Source organism: Lepidochelys kempii, chromosome 2 (assembly GCF_965140285.1).
Source record: "Lepidochelys kempii isolate rLepKem1 chromosome 2, rLepKem1.hap1, whole genome shotgun sequence".
Lineage (NCBI taxonomy): Eukaryota > Metazoa > Chordata > Testudines > Cheloniidae > Lepidochelys > Lepidochelys kempii.
Window position 1 is genome coordinate 16,542,603 of NC_136381.1, and position 15,821 is coordinate 16,558,423.

The 15,821-nt window shown below is 45.3% G+C and overlaps 1 protein-coding gene and 1 long non-coding RNA gene across 2 annotated transcripts in view; one reads left to right on the plus strand and one right to left on the minus strand.

The window, feature by feature from the left end:
* LOC140906351 (uncharacterized) overlaps positions 1 to 2,712 on the minus strand; it is an 81,983-nt gene extending 79,271 nt beyond the window's left edge. Inside the window, exons 1-2 of the long non-coding RNA XR_012157076.2 lie at positions 2,531 to 2,712; positions 75 to 209 (exon numbers count right to left, since the gene is read on the minus strand). This is a non-coding gene — a long non-coding RNA (uncharacterized LOC140906351). The remainder of the gene's footprint in view (positions 1 to 74; positions 210 to 2,530) is intronic.
* Positions 2,488 to 15,821, plus strand: part of KCNQ3 (potassium voltage-gated channel subfamily Q member 3) — a 279,980-nt gene continuing 266,646 nt past the window's right edge. Inside the window, exon 1 of the mRNA XM_073330106.1 lies at positions 2,488 to 2,892. Within this exon, the coding sequence (XP_073186207.1) occupies positions 2,564 to 2,892 (329 nt within the window). The 5' untranslated portion in view covers positions 2,488 to 2,563. The remainder of the gene's footprint in view (positions 2,893 to 15,821) is intronic.

Consider the following 15,821-nt stretch of genomic DNA (forward strand, 5'->3'; position numbering starts at 1 on the left):
TGCCAGAAACATATAATAAATAATAATGATGGAGCATAATGCCTCATCGGGCCAAAACACATAATAGCGCTTACCCTGGAGTGCTCCATCAGGCAAACTTCCCCCGACATCAGACGAGTTTTGCCAGAAGATATACTGAAGGATCAGACCTTTTGCATCAGCACCATCAGAAGAACAGCACAGTCCCGTTGGGCTTGATACAAAGCCTGCTGAAATCAGAGGATTACCCTCTTTGCTACTTAACTGCTTCGCAGTGAGCACAAATGAGTGTTTGTGGCAGTTCCCACACCGTAACGACTCCATGTGTACATGCATGCAGCAGGGCAATTCTAAACATTTTTATGAACATAGTGATGGTTTTTTAAACTGGATAATGAGAATCTGGAAGTTAGTGCTGGTCAGGTTTAGGGCTTAAACTGCTTGAGCAGTTGTAACTGAAACGAAATTATTAATTTCTCTCCCTATTGTATTGGGTAGAAAAGCCGAAGGAGCTGGTACACTTGACTATCATCCATTGCTATTTGACATTTTTACATCCCTTTGACAGTAGGGTGAGTGGATAGCAAGATTACACTTTTTTTCGGGGTGGTTGTGGTTATAGATGCTTACATAAGACAAAACCCCTAATATCAGGATGGTCCCCAATAGTATCGGGATGTCTGGTCACCCTATTTGGCAGGGAAAGATAAATTAGCGCCCCTTAGTCTGCATCTGGGTTTGAACATTCGCTGTCGCAATTTGAAATTGTGATGCACTGTTCATTTTTCTCCACTTCCTATGTAAGGATGTGATGTACATTCAGATTCAGCACTTAGGGTTTTGACAGCGTGGGCTATGTACACTGTACAGGTTTAGCTAATCCTGAGATTAGGATTTAGAAGCGCATCTTGATGCAAAACAGGCATTAGGGCAGTGGAAGCACTTCCTAGGCCAGAGCCAAGTCTGGCTTGGTAGAAGCAGTATGTGGCTGGACAGAACACCTTTAGGGGGAAATCATGTATGGAGTAGCAGCAGCCCCTAGTTCAGAACTGGGTCTGGGGGAGGGGGCAGGCACAACCTCCTACAGACACAGAACCGGGTCTGGCCTGGGGTGGGGAGATTTGAGGGGGTGGGGGGCAGGCACCTCCTCATACAGAGACAGAACCGGGTCTGGCCCGGGGTTGTGGGATTGGAGGGGGGCAGGCACCTCCTGGTACAGGGACAGAACCGGGTCTGGCCTGGGATGGGGGGAACTGGGAGTGGGCAGGCACCTCCTGGTACAGGGACAGAATCGGGTCCGGCCTGGGAGGTGGGATTAGAGGGGGGCAGACACTTCTTCCTATAAAGACAGAACCGGGTCTGGCCTTGGATGGGGGGAATTGGGGTTGGGCAGGCAGCTCCTCCTACAGAGACAGAACCGGTTTTGGCCTGGGATGGGGGGATTGGGATTATTGGGGGGCAGACACCTCCTCATACAGAGACAGAACCGGGTCCCGCCCGGGGCGGTGGGATTGGAGGGGGGCAGGCACCTCCTCTCCAGGGACAGAACCGGCTGTGGGCTCGGGCAGGCACCGGCTACGGGGTCAGAAGCGGGTCCGGCCCCTGGCGCTAGGGACGCTGCTTGTTTAGCCGCCTCCCTGCCGCGGGGCGATCCGGAGGGCGGCGGCTGCGGGGCTGGGTTCACCGCCCCCCGCCCCCAAGCAGCCTCTGCGGGAGGCAGGCCGCGCCCGGGCCCCTCCTCTCCCGCCATCCTTCCTTCCCCTCCTCCCCTCGCCGCCCTGCGCCCCCCGGCCCCGGCCGCAGCGCCAGACCCTGCCCAGCCAGCCGCGTCCCGCCCGCGGTGGGCAGCCCGGGGTGGGGCGGGCGGAATCCCCCGCGCCGCGGCTGCAGCGGGGGGCGGCTGACGCTGCTGGGGGATCCCAAGCGGGGTCTTCCCCGTGGCGGGCGCGGGGATCTCCCTGCCCAGCCGCTGTGAGCGCCCCGAGCCCGGCCTTTGCCTGGGCATTTAGGGCTCGCTTTGCAAAGGGTGGGGCCGGGGGCGGTTCCCCCGGCCCATGGGCGAAACTGCCAGGCACGCAGCACCCGCCGCCGGCAGGCTCCATGCCCGGTGCACCATGAATGACTCGACACGCCGGGGCTGGGGGTTGCGGGGACACAGAGGCGCGCTGCTATTTGCTGGGGACATACAATGGGCCACTCCCTAGCGTGAGGCTTGGGGGGCGGGCGGGGGTGCTCGCAGGCATCGGGCAGGCGCTGGAGGGGAGGGGAGGGGAAGGGAGGAGACGGGACTCCGGCCTCTGGCTAGTCGTTAAACTCCGCGATGGTGTCACCCCCCTGCTGGGCCAGGGGCTGCTGCCGCCCGCCTCTCTCCTGCCATCATGTCTTTGCTTTAGCCCCGGCTGCGGCTCCTCTCCAGGGATGATGGCCTGACAGCGCTGTGATTCCCTCCCCCCACCCGGCTTTTTTTTCTTTCTTTCTTTTTTTTTTTCTTTTTTTTTTGGAGGGGAGCTCGGATCATGGCATTGGGGCTCCGCAAGCTGCTGCTGCTTACCTCCAGCTGCGCCTTTAAGGACCAGCGGGAAAGATGGGACTCAAGTCCAGGAAGGCAGCAGCTGCGGGGAGCGCCGGTGGCCGGGAGCAAGACGAGAAGAAAGTAGGACTCGCGCCTGGGGATCTGGAGCAAGGTTCTTTGGCCTCGGGAGCTGGAGCGGATAAAGATGGGACCCTGCTGCTGGAAGGAGCTGGGAAGGAAGAGGGGGGGAAGAGGAATCCGCAAGGGATTGGGCTTTTGGCCAAAACACCTCTGAGCAGACCTGTCAAGAGGAACAATGCCAAGTACAGGAGGATCCAAACTTTAATCTATGATGCCCTGGAGAGACCCAGAGGTTGGGCGCTGCTGTATCATGCCTTCGTGTGAGTACCTGGGATTATCGTGGTTGTATTCCGCGGGGGCAGGGCAGGGGGGAGAAGATGGGTTCTGTTGTCATTCCGTTGTGGTTTTCTTTTGTGTTGCTCTTCTAATAACTGGGGGAGGTTTGATCGAAGGTCCAAGAGGTGCCCCATTCTTGTGTCCTGCAGCCTGGAAAGTCCAGCTGATCTAGTTGGAAGCTTTGGTAGGTTGCCACCAGAACACACGCGTGCAAAACAATCCCTTGCAAGAGCAGTCGATTGCAGTGGTGAGGATACATGGAGAGCTCTGAAAAACAGGGAGAAAGGTGCTGAATGGAATTGGCTTTGTCTTGGGGCTGGTAACTAGGGTATTCGTAGAGAGCCTGGATTCAGGGAGACTGGCCCTGTAGAAGAGAATATAAAGTCATCCAGCCAGTGCACATGTGAGTTAACATAATTTTAAAGGCTAAAAACCCTGAAAGGGGTGTGGGAGTTTCTCATAGAAGATGCATATTATGCCACTGTTTTGCTTTATCATTGTTGGCATAAGGCTCATTTGAACTTGTTCTGAACAAGGAGAAAATTACCAAGATCTCATTATGGGCTAAAAATATGCCTTTTTTTTTTTTTTTTGCTATCATCAAGATTTCTAAAATGAGAGGCTGTTTTATTTAAAAGGCTTTCTTTTGTCTTTGTACAAATACATTCTCTTGAATACACATATTGAAAACTATTTTATGAAAGCTGGTGAAACGAGATGGAACAAGGACTAATTTTGATAGATTTTAAGGATCAAAGTGCTTAAAGGGACAATGTCAGTGTAAATCTAGCCCTAAATGTTAAATGTAGTTATAAACAAGCTTTTAAAAAATCAAAGTCCCAATAGAAATGTTTGCACATTTTAAAAAAGTCCATTAAAACAGTAGTTTTAAAAACAAGTAAACATCCACCTGTAGTGTATGAAATCCAGCCACAGTATCACTAAGGACTTGAAAGTGAAACTGATTTCACTTGTCCAAAATGAGAGAACTGCAAAAAGGACAGATAAAGACTGACCCGCATGCTGGATTTCTAAAATTCTTGCATTTTAAAATAATGTAAGATGTTATTAGTATCATAGACAAATACATTTGTTTGCAACATATGATTTTTAAGTTGACAGTGTCCCACTAAAATCAATGTTTTAGAATGTTGCATGGATGCGGTTGCAAAGCAGTGTGGCTATGGGATATCACTGGTTTTAAAAAATGCTGTAAAGCATAGTGTACAAAATGTCTGTGCAGGAAGCCTGAGGAGTCATTGCTGGAGTTGGTTGTTTTATCAGAGACAAGTAAAGTCCTCAAGTCTGTGTAGATTGTGGATCCGTGGCCTGAGCCTGCCAACTCTTAGCATACAAATAGTGTTTACTCACATGAGTAGAGCCATTGAGCTTAAGGCTCTGATCCTGCCATTGGACAAGTCTCCCACTGTAGTTCATGGGAGTTTTGATTAAGTTAGGAGTGCAAAATCAGGTTCATTATTGAGATGAGTTTTTGTGTAGTGGTATAATACTGACTTACTGCTAAACCTCCCCTCCTACTCATTTAACTTAGATTGTTGTTTTCATGATGTTCGTCATATGAAACAGGACATTGTTTTTCCATTTTGCTTTGTTTAAAGTATCAAGGTTGAACTACTTGAAAAACTAAGCTCTAGATAATGTGGTGTTTTTCCAGTTCAGTAGGGCAGCTGGTTTGAACTGGGTATGTGACTTAGGAAAGCTTATGACAACTGATAGAGAATGCATTAGGTATATATTAGCTTTGGGAAGACCTCTTTGATGCAGGTTACAACCTGTATCTCTTGCTCTGTATTTTATAATTGATTAATTTGTTGTTTTCTGATTTTAAGACAAGAGACTTTTGAGAGAAGAGACTTGAGAAGTCCATGTGCAGCCTTCTCTCACAATCACTTCCATTTTCTTCTAGGCCAGGGGTTCTCGAACTTCATTGCACCATGACCCCCTTCTGACAACAAAAATTACTACATGACCCCGGGAGGGTGGACTGAAGCCTGAGCCCCAGGGCTTCAGGCCCATGCAGGCGGCCTGTAACCTGAGCCCCACCACCCAGAGCTGAAGCCCTCAGGATTCAGCTTTGGCCCCGGGTGGCAGGGCTTGAGCTTTGGCTTCAGCCCCAGGCCCCAGCAAGTCTAATGCCAGTCCTGGCAACCCCATTAAAAAGGGGTCGTGACCCACTTTGGTTCTAGGCAATCCTATATGATTGGAATGAACTTCCAAAATCTATTTGTCTATTCTCCACTCTGCCTCATTTATACCACTCTTTAAAATCCTATTTTCACAGCATTGTAACTGTACTTGGTTTTGTAGGCATTCAAAAATCAACAAAATCTCAGAACCCCTTCTCCTACAAGAATTCCCTCCCCCGTAAAACTAACCTGTGTACTAGCCATCACACTGATCACTTTGTACATCATATCATTTTCCTCCACCCATCATTTGCTCTTTGTTTCTTTGTACATTGGAAGCTTTTGGGGGCAGGAATGTGTCTTATGTATTTGAAAAGCATCTAGCATCTTTTGAGCCTGTGATACACACTTATGTATTACTTGTGCAAACCGTTCCTATATTGGAAGAAGTATCCAAAATAACTTGTTAGGTGCTCAGACACCATGGGGATGAGCTCCATATAAGAATAGCATCTACCAGTTACCAGACACACATGATGGGCCAAATGCTGATATGACTACAGTCCTTCTGTGCATAATGGGTGCTCAACATTTCTCAGGATCTGGTTTGTTCATTTCAATGGGAATTTTACATGAGTAAGGACTGAGGGCCTGAACACTTTCTGTGAGGTGGAAACTCAGCACCTTTCAGGCCTGGGACCTGATTACCCATTGACATTGACCTGAATGGGAGCAGGATCAGTCCCCAAGTTAACTAAAGAAGACTTCTAGGGTCTCTTATTTCTAAAGTAAATAAAATAGCTTTTTATAGTTTCGTGGCCTCGCATTTGTCACAAGTTACTCAAGTTGTTTTCTTGAGCACCTTTTTATGGCCCAATTTGTAGCCCACAGGGCTAGCTTGCCTTTACTATATCACTGCCTTGCCTTCATTATATTTAACTGCTTTTATTATATTCAGCCGTAATGCATGAAACCTACAGGCCTGTATCCTGTAAGATATTAGTGAAGCATAAATTAGCATAAGTGTGATTAAGTAGGCTGTAACCCTTGGCATAGATTAACAGTTACCTTTAGATTTTGGGAACTAAGAAGAGCTTGCTCAGTTGGTAGGAGGTAGAATGTTCCTGTAAGTGAGACCGCAAGGAACATGGGATGTAATAACTGCAAATCTGCTTCAGCAGGAGCAGACAGGTATGATCATGAGCTGAAATGGTAGTCACACATATCAATGTACTAAACTATAGAAGAAGGACACCTCAGCATTAGTAGGATGAGGAAATACAAATAAGGAAAAGAGGAAAACCCCCTACTGAATATACATTATATATAGTGGTGTCAGCATAACATATTATCAAAATTGCATCCCAGCCTGTGGGCAGTAGGAGAGAGAGATGTAGCCCTCGGGAGGTGCCAGAATGATGACCACTGGTGATGTGGCGGAAGGTAATGGTGATGAGGAAGATAATGGCTAACCTTTCCGGTTGTCTTGCAAGGGATGGTGCTAGAATACGGATGGAAAGATGTACATTCTGAAGTCGCTCTATTTACCTAACTGAGTTAGAGTGTTTGTGACTGTGCTAAATGTATTAATAAACTATTTGTGAATATAGAAGAGTTCCTATAGTGTGAGTGTTGCAGCTGTGCACATCGGGGTTCCCAGTTATATAATAATTTGAATAATACTGGGCCTGATCTTGGGACAAGGACCTGACAACCCTCAAAGTGATAACTGGGGATTCTTAAGTAATCAGTATAATTAATACATAATTGATAGATCAGGCTACAAATCCTATGCTCATTGACTTCAGTGGGAATTGGATTGGGCCCTTACTTAGGAACCCAAACACATTAAAGGCAAAACCCTTTTTGTGCTGTACGAACCCTACAGGGGCATGGTGGGTGTAGAGTGGGGTTGGTTGTGAAGGTGATCCAGGAAAGGGTGTTATGCTCAGGAGGGCCTAAGGGGAATGGACTCTGTTCCACATCTTGCTGCTCCTTTAAAAAGAGGCAGAGTGCTCTTCCATCTGGAGCCTGCTGCTGAAAACAGTGTATGTGTAATGGGAGGGGGCATGAACATGTTCCCAACACAGCAAAGCACACTCTTGAGACTTGGCACATTTGGTGGATGCCCTGGCTGCTCCCCAGCCAACCACCCACGGGAGTGCTTTGTCTGGATCCTGCCCACTCATCCCCCATCTCTTTCAGTGCTCCAGAATCTGGCCCTATTATATTAGTGTTCAGTATGGACCTAACCTTGTGTGACGCTAAGTGCAATTGAATTCTGTGGGCATTCAACATTTACTTGTTATTTAATTATTTGTATTACCGTATCTTCTTGGAGCCCTAGTCATGCCTAGAACCACACAGTGCAAGGCGCTGTACAAACACAGAACCAAAAAAATTTACAATCTATGTAGCATGTCATAGGATCAGACCCTACAAAAGCAAAACTCTAAAAATTAAAGAAATGAAAGATTGTTCGGAAATCTGTTAGTGACTTGCAGAGCTTTGCTCCTCTCACAGAAAGAGGAGAACGCCTCAGACTGAGCCTCGCCAGAGACACAAATAGCTGTTTACATTTTATTCGGGGTGTGTGGGTGGGTGATAGGATCCAAAACATTTCAACGAGTGCCTATTTGTTGTGATTTTTATCGTTAAAAAAAAACTGTGTATTTTAATGAAATGTTACTGCTCGGTCAGTAAAGTGGACTAGAGCTTTTGGGTAGCCTCACAATCCAAAAAATGATTAAAAATTAAAAAGGAAATTGCAATATGTGCAAATCTATTGCCCAAGAACAACTTAAAGGCCTGGCGCTTGCTTACTACCGGAAATAGCTCTGATAAAGCCTGAGCTAAAGTCCAATGCAATCAATAGAAAGACTCACATTACCTTCAAGGGGTCCTGGAGCAGGTCCGTAATGTTTATTACAGTTCTAGTTCTAATGAAGTTGGTCAATGAAACTTCCCAAGGCAGTAAACACTGCACCTGACAGTGTTTGCAGGCTCAGGTATTAATTTGGGTGAGGGGCATATTTCTTGATGTGGAACATTGGTTTGCGGTCTTCACAGGGAACAGTGAGTCACAGAAACAGATGTTATTACATGTGTGTGTTTTCTTGTGAATCTCCTCTCTTGTTCTGCACATGGAGAACTGGATCCAAAGAAATTAACCCCATCTTTCCTTCTGAAACTACGTAGTGTCTTCTCAGTGTCTATCAGAACTCGAGTCCACCTAGCATCTGACAAGTTCCTCAGTGACCTAGACCAAGCTTTCTCAAACCTCCTCACAGTGTGTCTATATCTTAATAATACAGCTCGTTGGAAAAGTAACTTTCAATTCAGAATCCCAAAAGGTACAATTCTACACTGCCTCATGGGAGTTGTAATTCAGATGATTGATTGCCCTCATTCTCCTCTATGGGCCAGACTACATCTCCCTTGATGCACCATGGTCTTCCCTCTTGCTGAACATCATCGGAGTCCCTGGCCCTGGTGTCTCATGAGAGATGTAGTCTGGCTGAGGAATCCATCCCAGAGAGGAGAAAGGAGGTATGAATCACATAAACTATAACTCCCATGGGGCAGTGCAGGGTCATTTCCAAATTGTAATTTTTTGGTAGTTGGGGTGAGGTGTGTGTGGGTATAAGTACGTATAGCTGCATGTGCATATGTATGTGTACATAAGAACAGCCATACTGGGTCAGATCAAAGTTCCATCTAGTCCAGTGTCCTGTCTTCTCACAGTGGCTGATGCCAGATGCTTCAGAGAGAATGAAAAATGGAAATTTATCGAGTGATCCATCCCATGTCATCAAGTTCCAGTTTCTGGCAGTCAGAGGTTTAGGGACACCCAGAGCATGAGGTTGCATCCCTGACCATCTGCGCTAATAGCCGTTGATGGACCTATCCTCCATGAATGTATCTAATTCTTTTTTGAACTGAGTTATATTTTTCGCCTTCACAACATCATCTGGCAAGGAGTTCCAGAGGCTGACTGTGCGTTGTGTGAAGAAGTACTTCCTTTTTTTGGTTCTAAACCTTCTGCCTATTAATTTAATAGGATGACCCCTGGTGGTTCTGTTACGTGAAGGGGTAAATAACACTTCCCTAGTCACTTTCTCCTCATCAGTCATGATTTTATAGCCCTGTCTCATAGCCTCCCTTAGTCGTCTCTTTTCCAAACTGAACAGTCCCAGTCTTTTAATCTCTGCTCATATGGAAGCTGTTCCGTACCCCTCATCATTTACATTGCCCTTCTCTGTACTTTTTCCAATTATAGTATTTCTTGGGATGGGGAGACTAGAACTGCATGCAGTGTTCAAGGTGTGGGCATACCATGGATTTGCATTGTAGCATTATGATATCTTCTGTCTTATTTATTCCTTTCCTGATGGTTCCCAACTTTCTAGCTTTTTTTGATGGCTGCTGCACACTGAGCGGATGTTTTCAGAGAACTATCCACAATGACTCCAGGATCTCTTTTTTGAACGGTAGCTGCTAATTTAGGTATGTACAGTTGAGGTTATGTTTTCGAATGTGCACTACTTTGCACTTATGAACACTGAAGTACATCTGCCATTTTGTCACTCAGTTTGGTAAGCTCTCTTTGTAACTCTTTGCAGTCAGCTTTGGACTTGATTATCTTGAGTAATTTTGTATTATCTGCAAACTTTGCCACCTCATTATTTATCCCCTTTTCAAGATCATTTATGAATATGTTGAGCAGCACTGGTCCCAGTACAGATCCTTGATACTGCTATTGACCTTTTCCTACAGTGAGAACTCACCATTTACTCCTACTCTTCGTTTCCTATCTTTTAACCAGTTACTGATCCACGAGAGGACCTTCCCTCTTATCTCATGACTGCATACTTTACTTAAGAGCTTTTGGTGAGGGACCTTATCAAAGGCTTCCTGAAAGTTTAAGTGAACTATATCTATATATATTTACACTATCTCTCTCTCTCTTTATGAAACGTTGAAATTTTCCGCAGAAAGCAGACACTTTTTGCAAACATTTCTTGTTTAGTTGAAAACCCAATTTTCCATTGATATTTGTGGACATTTTTCGACCAACCCCTCAATAGAGAGAGTATCTTCCAGACACCTCCCCTCCTATTTGCAATTTTGTAACATTCCTGTGGGAACTACAGCAATTGCTTACATGGAATAGGTCAAGTAGGGAAGTATTTTAGGGTGTGATTATTCAAAAGAGCTCTATGTTGGCCTAATTCTTCTCCCACAGAAGCCAGTGGTAAAGCTCCCATCAGCATCAATGGGAGCACAGTTAGGCTGTGCTGAGTATTGTTGAAATAAGCTTCTTTTAATGCCACTTAGCTGTTGGAAATGAAAAGGAGCCAGCATCATGTGACCAGTCAGCCATATCTTTGCAGAGCACCAGCAAGTACCTCATCAACCTCTGATCACAGTTCAGTAGTCCCTGTTATAGTGGTCCCATTGAGGTTGTGCTGGTGGCCTATAGATCAGTTACCTGCCCATGGCTGACTGTGTAATGCAAGTTTGTTACAACTCTGATCAGCCAGTAGATACTGCTCATCAAAGGGGGGAAACAATCCACTAGTGGAATATGTGCAGCTGCATTTTCAAACAACAGAGTTGTATGAGGTCCAAGTTATCAATGAGTATAAACTCTGCCATTGAGAAGGAAAGGGTTAAAAATGGGAAAAAATATATTATTCTGAAATGTCTGTCCACAGCTTTGGGTTAATTGTGTACTCAAGGCTCTCACCTAAAAACAAACATTTTTTTTTGTTTTGTTCTTACATTATTAAAACCAATAAACCTAGATAATTGTAAAACCCAACAAAACCCCTGCCAAGGTTCCTTCCCCACTCTGAACTCTAGGGTACAGATGTGGGGACCTGCATGAAAGACCCCCTAAGCTTATTCTTACCAGCTTAGGTTAAAAACTTCCTCAAGGTACAAACTTTGCCTTGTCCTTGAACAGTATGCTGCCACCACCAAGTGTTTTAAACAAAGAACAGGGAAAGAGCCCACTTGGAGATGTCTTCCCCCAAAATATCCCCCCAAGCCCTACACCCCCTTTCCTGGGGAAGGCTTGATGATAATCCTCACCAATTTGTACAGGTGAACACAGACCCAAACACTTGGATCTTAAGAACAATGAAAAATCAATCAGGTTCTTAAAAGAAGAATTTTAATTAAAGAAAGGGTAAAAGAATCACCTCTGTAAAATCAGGATGGTAAACACCTTACAGGGTAATGAGATTCAAAACATAGAGAATCCCTCTAGGCAAAACCTTAAGTTACAAAAAGACACAAAAACAGGAATACACATTCCCTCCAGCACAGCTTATTTTACAAGCCATTAAACAAAAGAAAATCTAACGCATTTTCTAGCTAGATTACTTACTAACTTTACAGGAGTTGTAAGTCTTGCATTCCTGATCTGTTCCCGGGAAAAGCATCGCACAGACAACCCAAACCCTTTGTTCCCCCCCACCCCCCGCAGATTTGAAAGAATCTTGTCCCCTCATTGGCCATTTTGGGTCAGGTGCCAGCGGTGTTATCTTAGCTTCTTATCCCTTTACAGGTGAAAGGATTTTGCTTCTGGCCAGGAGGGATTTTATAGCACTGTATACAGAAAGGTGGTCACCCTTCCCTTTATATTTATGACAACCCCAAACTAGGGTGCAATGCCTTGTACTCATTTAATTAGATGCACTGTTGAATATTGTAAAAACCCAGACATTTGCCTTAAAGAAATTACAGATTCTGTATTGCCAACCCAAACCATATATATATAAAGCAAGATTCAGGCCCCCAAAATTATGCATTTTTTAAAAAAAAGTAGGACATTTTGGGTTCTTTTTATTTGCTTTTAGAGTACACTTGGGTCCCATTTTCAAGTTTTTCTTGGCAACCATGATTGAAGCTTACTTAAAAAAGAAAGTTGAGACTCTCAGCTGATCACATGACTCCAAGAGCTGGGGGTTTAAAAAAAATAATACATATTGTGAGAGCTAGCAGGACAGATTTCAAGCTGCATTTGATCTTCAGTAGAAAGCAAAGGATGACTCATCTGAGTAAAGCATTGCAGGATCAGACCTTTAGCGAACAAGTGGCGGATCCTGTACTCCATGAAGTAAGTGCTAGTTTTGTCACTGAGTTCTATGGGATTTGTGCTGAAGGGGATGGGTGAGTACATGGAACCTCTCCAAGCAGCGGAACTGGTGTGGTTCTGCTGTGCAAGGGGAGGGGCTGGGTGCAGATGTGCTCAACATGGAGATCAGCTGTTTAGGGGGCAGCCCTGGAGTGGCAGCATATGGGGCTGGACAGGCTGAGGTGTGGCTTGAGGTTCTGCAACTGCATGGATCTTCCCATTCTTTCCCCCTGCCACAATAGAGCTTTTGGGTGTTTAGCCATTAGGCTGCAGTAGCCTTCTTGGAGTGGCTTTGTAGCTGCACTGTGGGAGGGGGGGAAGAAACCCTTATTCCTGCTCATTTGCTTAGTGGTTGGCCCAGCTAATTAGCTTGGATTTGCCTCCAAGTGAATCAACACAATTAAAAAGCAGGATTGTTCCATTAGTGAATGTTCTTTACTCATTTATTTTGACAATTTCTAGTCCAGTTTTAATTATTTACGCTAATACTTTATGATGTACCAATAAGTATTCTGTAGTATACTTTGTAAAAATAATGAAGTCTCAATAATTGGAGACCTCACCACATACTTCTGCTAATACATCTCTGCTGAGACTTGGGGAGATAGCTAGGGTTTTGTGTGTGGATTAATAAGGTTCAACTGTATTCTGGCAGCTGTAAGCCGGCATTGTTATGGTTCAGTCTTTGGCTATAGAAAACTGGTATGTCATTGACATGAATGAGAAAAAAATGCAGAGCCCTAGTAGGACTCATAGTAATAAGACTATCAGTAAAATTTACAAAAGTGCCTAGGTCCCATTTTCAAAAAGGCTCTTAAGCACTTAGCAGCCTCACGCATGTAGGCACGTTTGAAAAATTTACCCTCCCACTAATGTAAATAAAGTTTTATTGACTGTAGCCACACTATTATGTGCTATGTAAGCTGTGACCTGCAGCCTTCTGATCAGATGGTGCAGTGACAGGGTATACAAACCCCACACTGAGCCTGAAGGGATTAAAAGGCAACACTGGGCCCAGGTAGCTCCACACCTCTGGATCTTCTGAGCATGTTCTGACTGGTGGAGTGGCTTAAGTGGGATCTCAGCAGCCTGGGCAGAGGGTGGCGGACAGGTTGCTGGAGAGAGGGAACTGGACAGGAGCTGAAAGGGGACCACAGAGCAAGCAAAGCCCACAGAAAGAGCCTTCTCTGACCACCACCCTCTTTTGGAACCAGCAGTTACTGCAGGGCCCTGTTCATATGGACTCTTTTTTGTTGATGAGTGATGGTTGGACAGAGGGGCCATGCCCCAAGCTGAAGGGACCTATAGGTAGGAAATGGCAGTGGACTTAGGCTTGCTGTAGGGAGGACCCTGCTGGTGTTGCTTCACACAGGGCCCTGGGTTGGGACCTGGTGGAGATAGCAGGCCTGCAGGCCGAATGGCTAGGCAGCAGTTCTGCAGAGAGGGACCTAGGGATGACAGTGGACGAGAAGCTGGATATGAGTCAGCAGTGTGCCCTTGTTGCCAAGAAGGCCAATGGTATTTTGGGATGTATAAGTAGGGGCATTGCCAGCAGATCGAGGGACGTGATCGTTCCCCTCTATTTGACATTGGTGAGGCCTCATCAGGAGTACTGTGTCCATTTTTGGGCCCCACACTACAAGAAGGATGTGAAAAAATTGGAGAGAGTCCAACGAAGGGCAACAAAAATGATTAGGGGTCTGGAACACATGACTTATGAGGAGAGGCTGAGGGAACTGGGATTGCTTAGTCTATGGAAGAGAAGAATGAGGGGGGATTTGATAGCTGCTTTTAACTACCTGAAAGGTGGATCCAAAGAGGATGGATCTAGACTATTCCAAGTGGTAGCAGGTGACAGAACAAGGAGTAATGGTCTCAAGTTGCAGTGGGGGAGATTTAGGTTGGATATTAGGAAAAACTTTTTCACTAGGAGAGTGGTGAAACACTGGAATGCGTTACCTAGGGAGGTGGTGGAATCCCCTTCCTTAGAAGTTTTTAAGGTCAGGCTTGACAAAGCCCTGGCTGGGATGATTTAGTTGGGGATTCGTCCTGCTCTGGGCAGGGGGTTGGACTAGATGACCTCCAGAGGTCCCTTCCAAATCTGATATCTATGATTCTATGATTAATGACATCAGCCACTTACTTCAGTCAGAGTGATAGGCATTGCTTTGGAGGGAATAAATGAAGACCTGGAATACTAAAAATTGCAAATAGAACAGAGTTTTTGGTAGAAAGAGTACATCTCCCGGTACTAGGTATCCCTAAGGAATGAGTTACTACCCCATAGTACAGCACAGCAAACTACCCCATGTACTGCATCACAGTTTAGGGTTTCGATAACAGCCTGTATCCTGGGATTGCATTCTAGGATCCATTGGTGAGACTTGAGCTATGGTGAAGAGTTACCACCTTTATAATTGCTGGTAACTGGACCACGAGGCTCCACCCCTGCCCCACCTCTTCCCCCAAGGACCCACCCCATCCTGCCTCTTCCCCCAGGCTATGCCCCTTCTCCACCTCTTCTCCCTAAGGTTCCACCCCTGACACTAGCTCCTCACCCTTGTCACCTGCTAGATTGTCTCAAGGAGCCTGCCTGCAAGTAGGAGACGGCCCCGGCTGAGCAGGAGCTGATGCGGGTTAATGCCCTGGCACCTCCCCCCACCCTGTGGTAACTGGACTTTTGGTTCAGGTGCCATTTAGGGTTGCCAGATCCCCTTTTCAACCGGACTTTCCTGTCAAAAACCAGGCACTTGGCAACCCTAAATGGGACCTGGACACAGAAGCCAAAAAAACTGACTGTCCAGTAAAACCCAGACAGGTGGTAACCCTAATGGTGAAATGAGCATCAAGATTTTGTTGTGCTACTCAGACTATCATTGGATTCTTCTGGTTTGTAATGAGACCTGAATTTTCATGGGTGCAGCAGCTTTGGTTAGGTAGGTGTGGGGTGCTTTCTTACCCTGCATATGTATGTTTTCTCTGTAAGTGAACCTATAGAGTGTTTACAGATGGATCTGTGAATTCTAGCATAATATTAAAACCAAATTGAACACAAAAATAGAGCGTTAGAGGCTGTTTATTATAGTCTGGTTTCACTTTTTACTAATAGTTGAATTTTTAAAAAAACCACTGATCTATCTATATACACACATACCCCTATTGTGTGTGTGTGTGTATTGCTGAAGCCAAATTCTGTGCTGAGATGGAGGTGCAAAGCTCCCATAAAGGCCATTTGGTGTCATATACATATCTGTGGACAATTTGGCCTTCAGTAATTTTGAATCTAATTTAGCAACCATGAGGATTTGTTTTTAATCAGAGGGTTGAGTGTTTGGAAAAATTCTTTGTGTCCTGGCCTGAAGTGAAATAGGTCAGGGTCTTTGAAATATAGCTGCACTGGTGGAGATGGTCAGATACTATAATGAGATGCTTTGTAGAAACACTTTTATAAATAAATAATAGTGTTTATTCTTTTAGTTAACATGCTATATATACTGTTTTGCATCGCACTTGACAGAGATTAGGAAGGCATGGAGGCATTGGTACTTCAATTGCTTCTGACACATACAGTATTAAAAGGGATAACGTAAATACGAATAGCTTTATACGGAATATGGTCCAA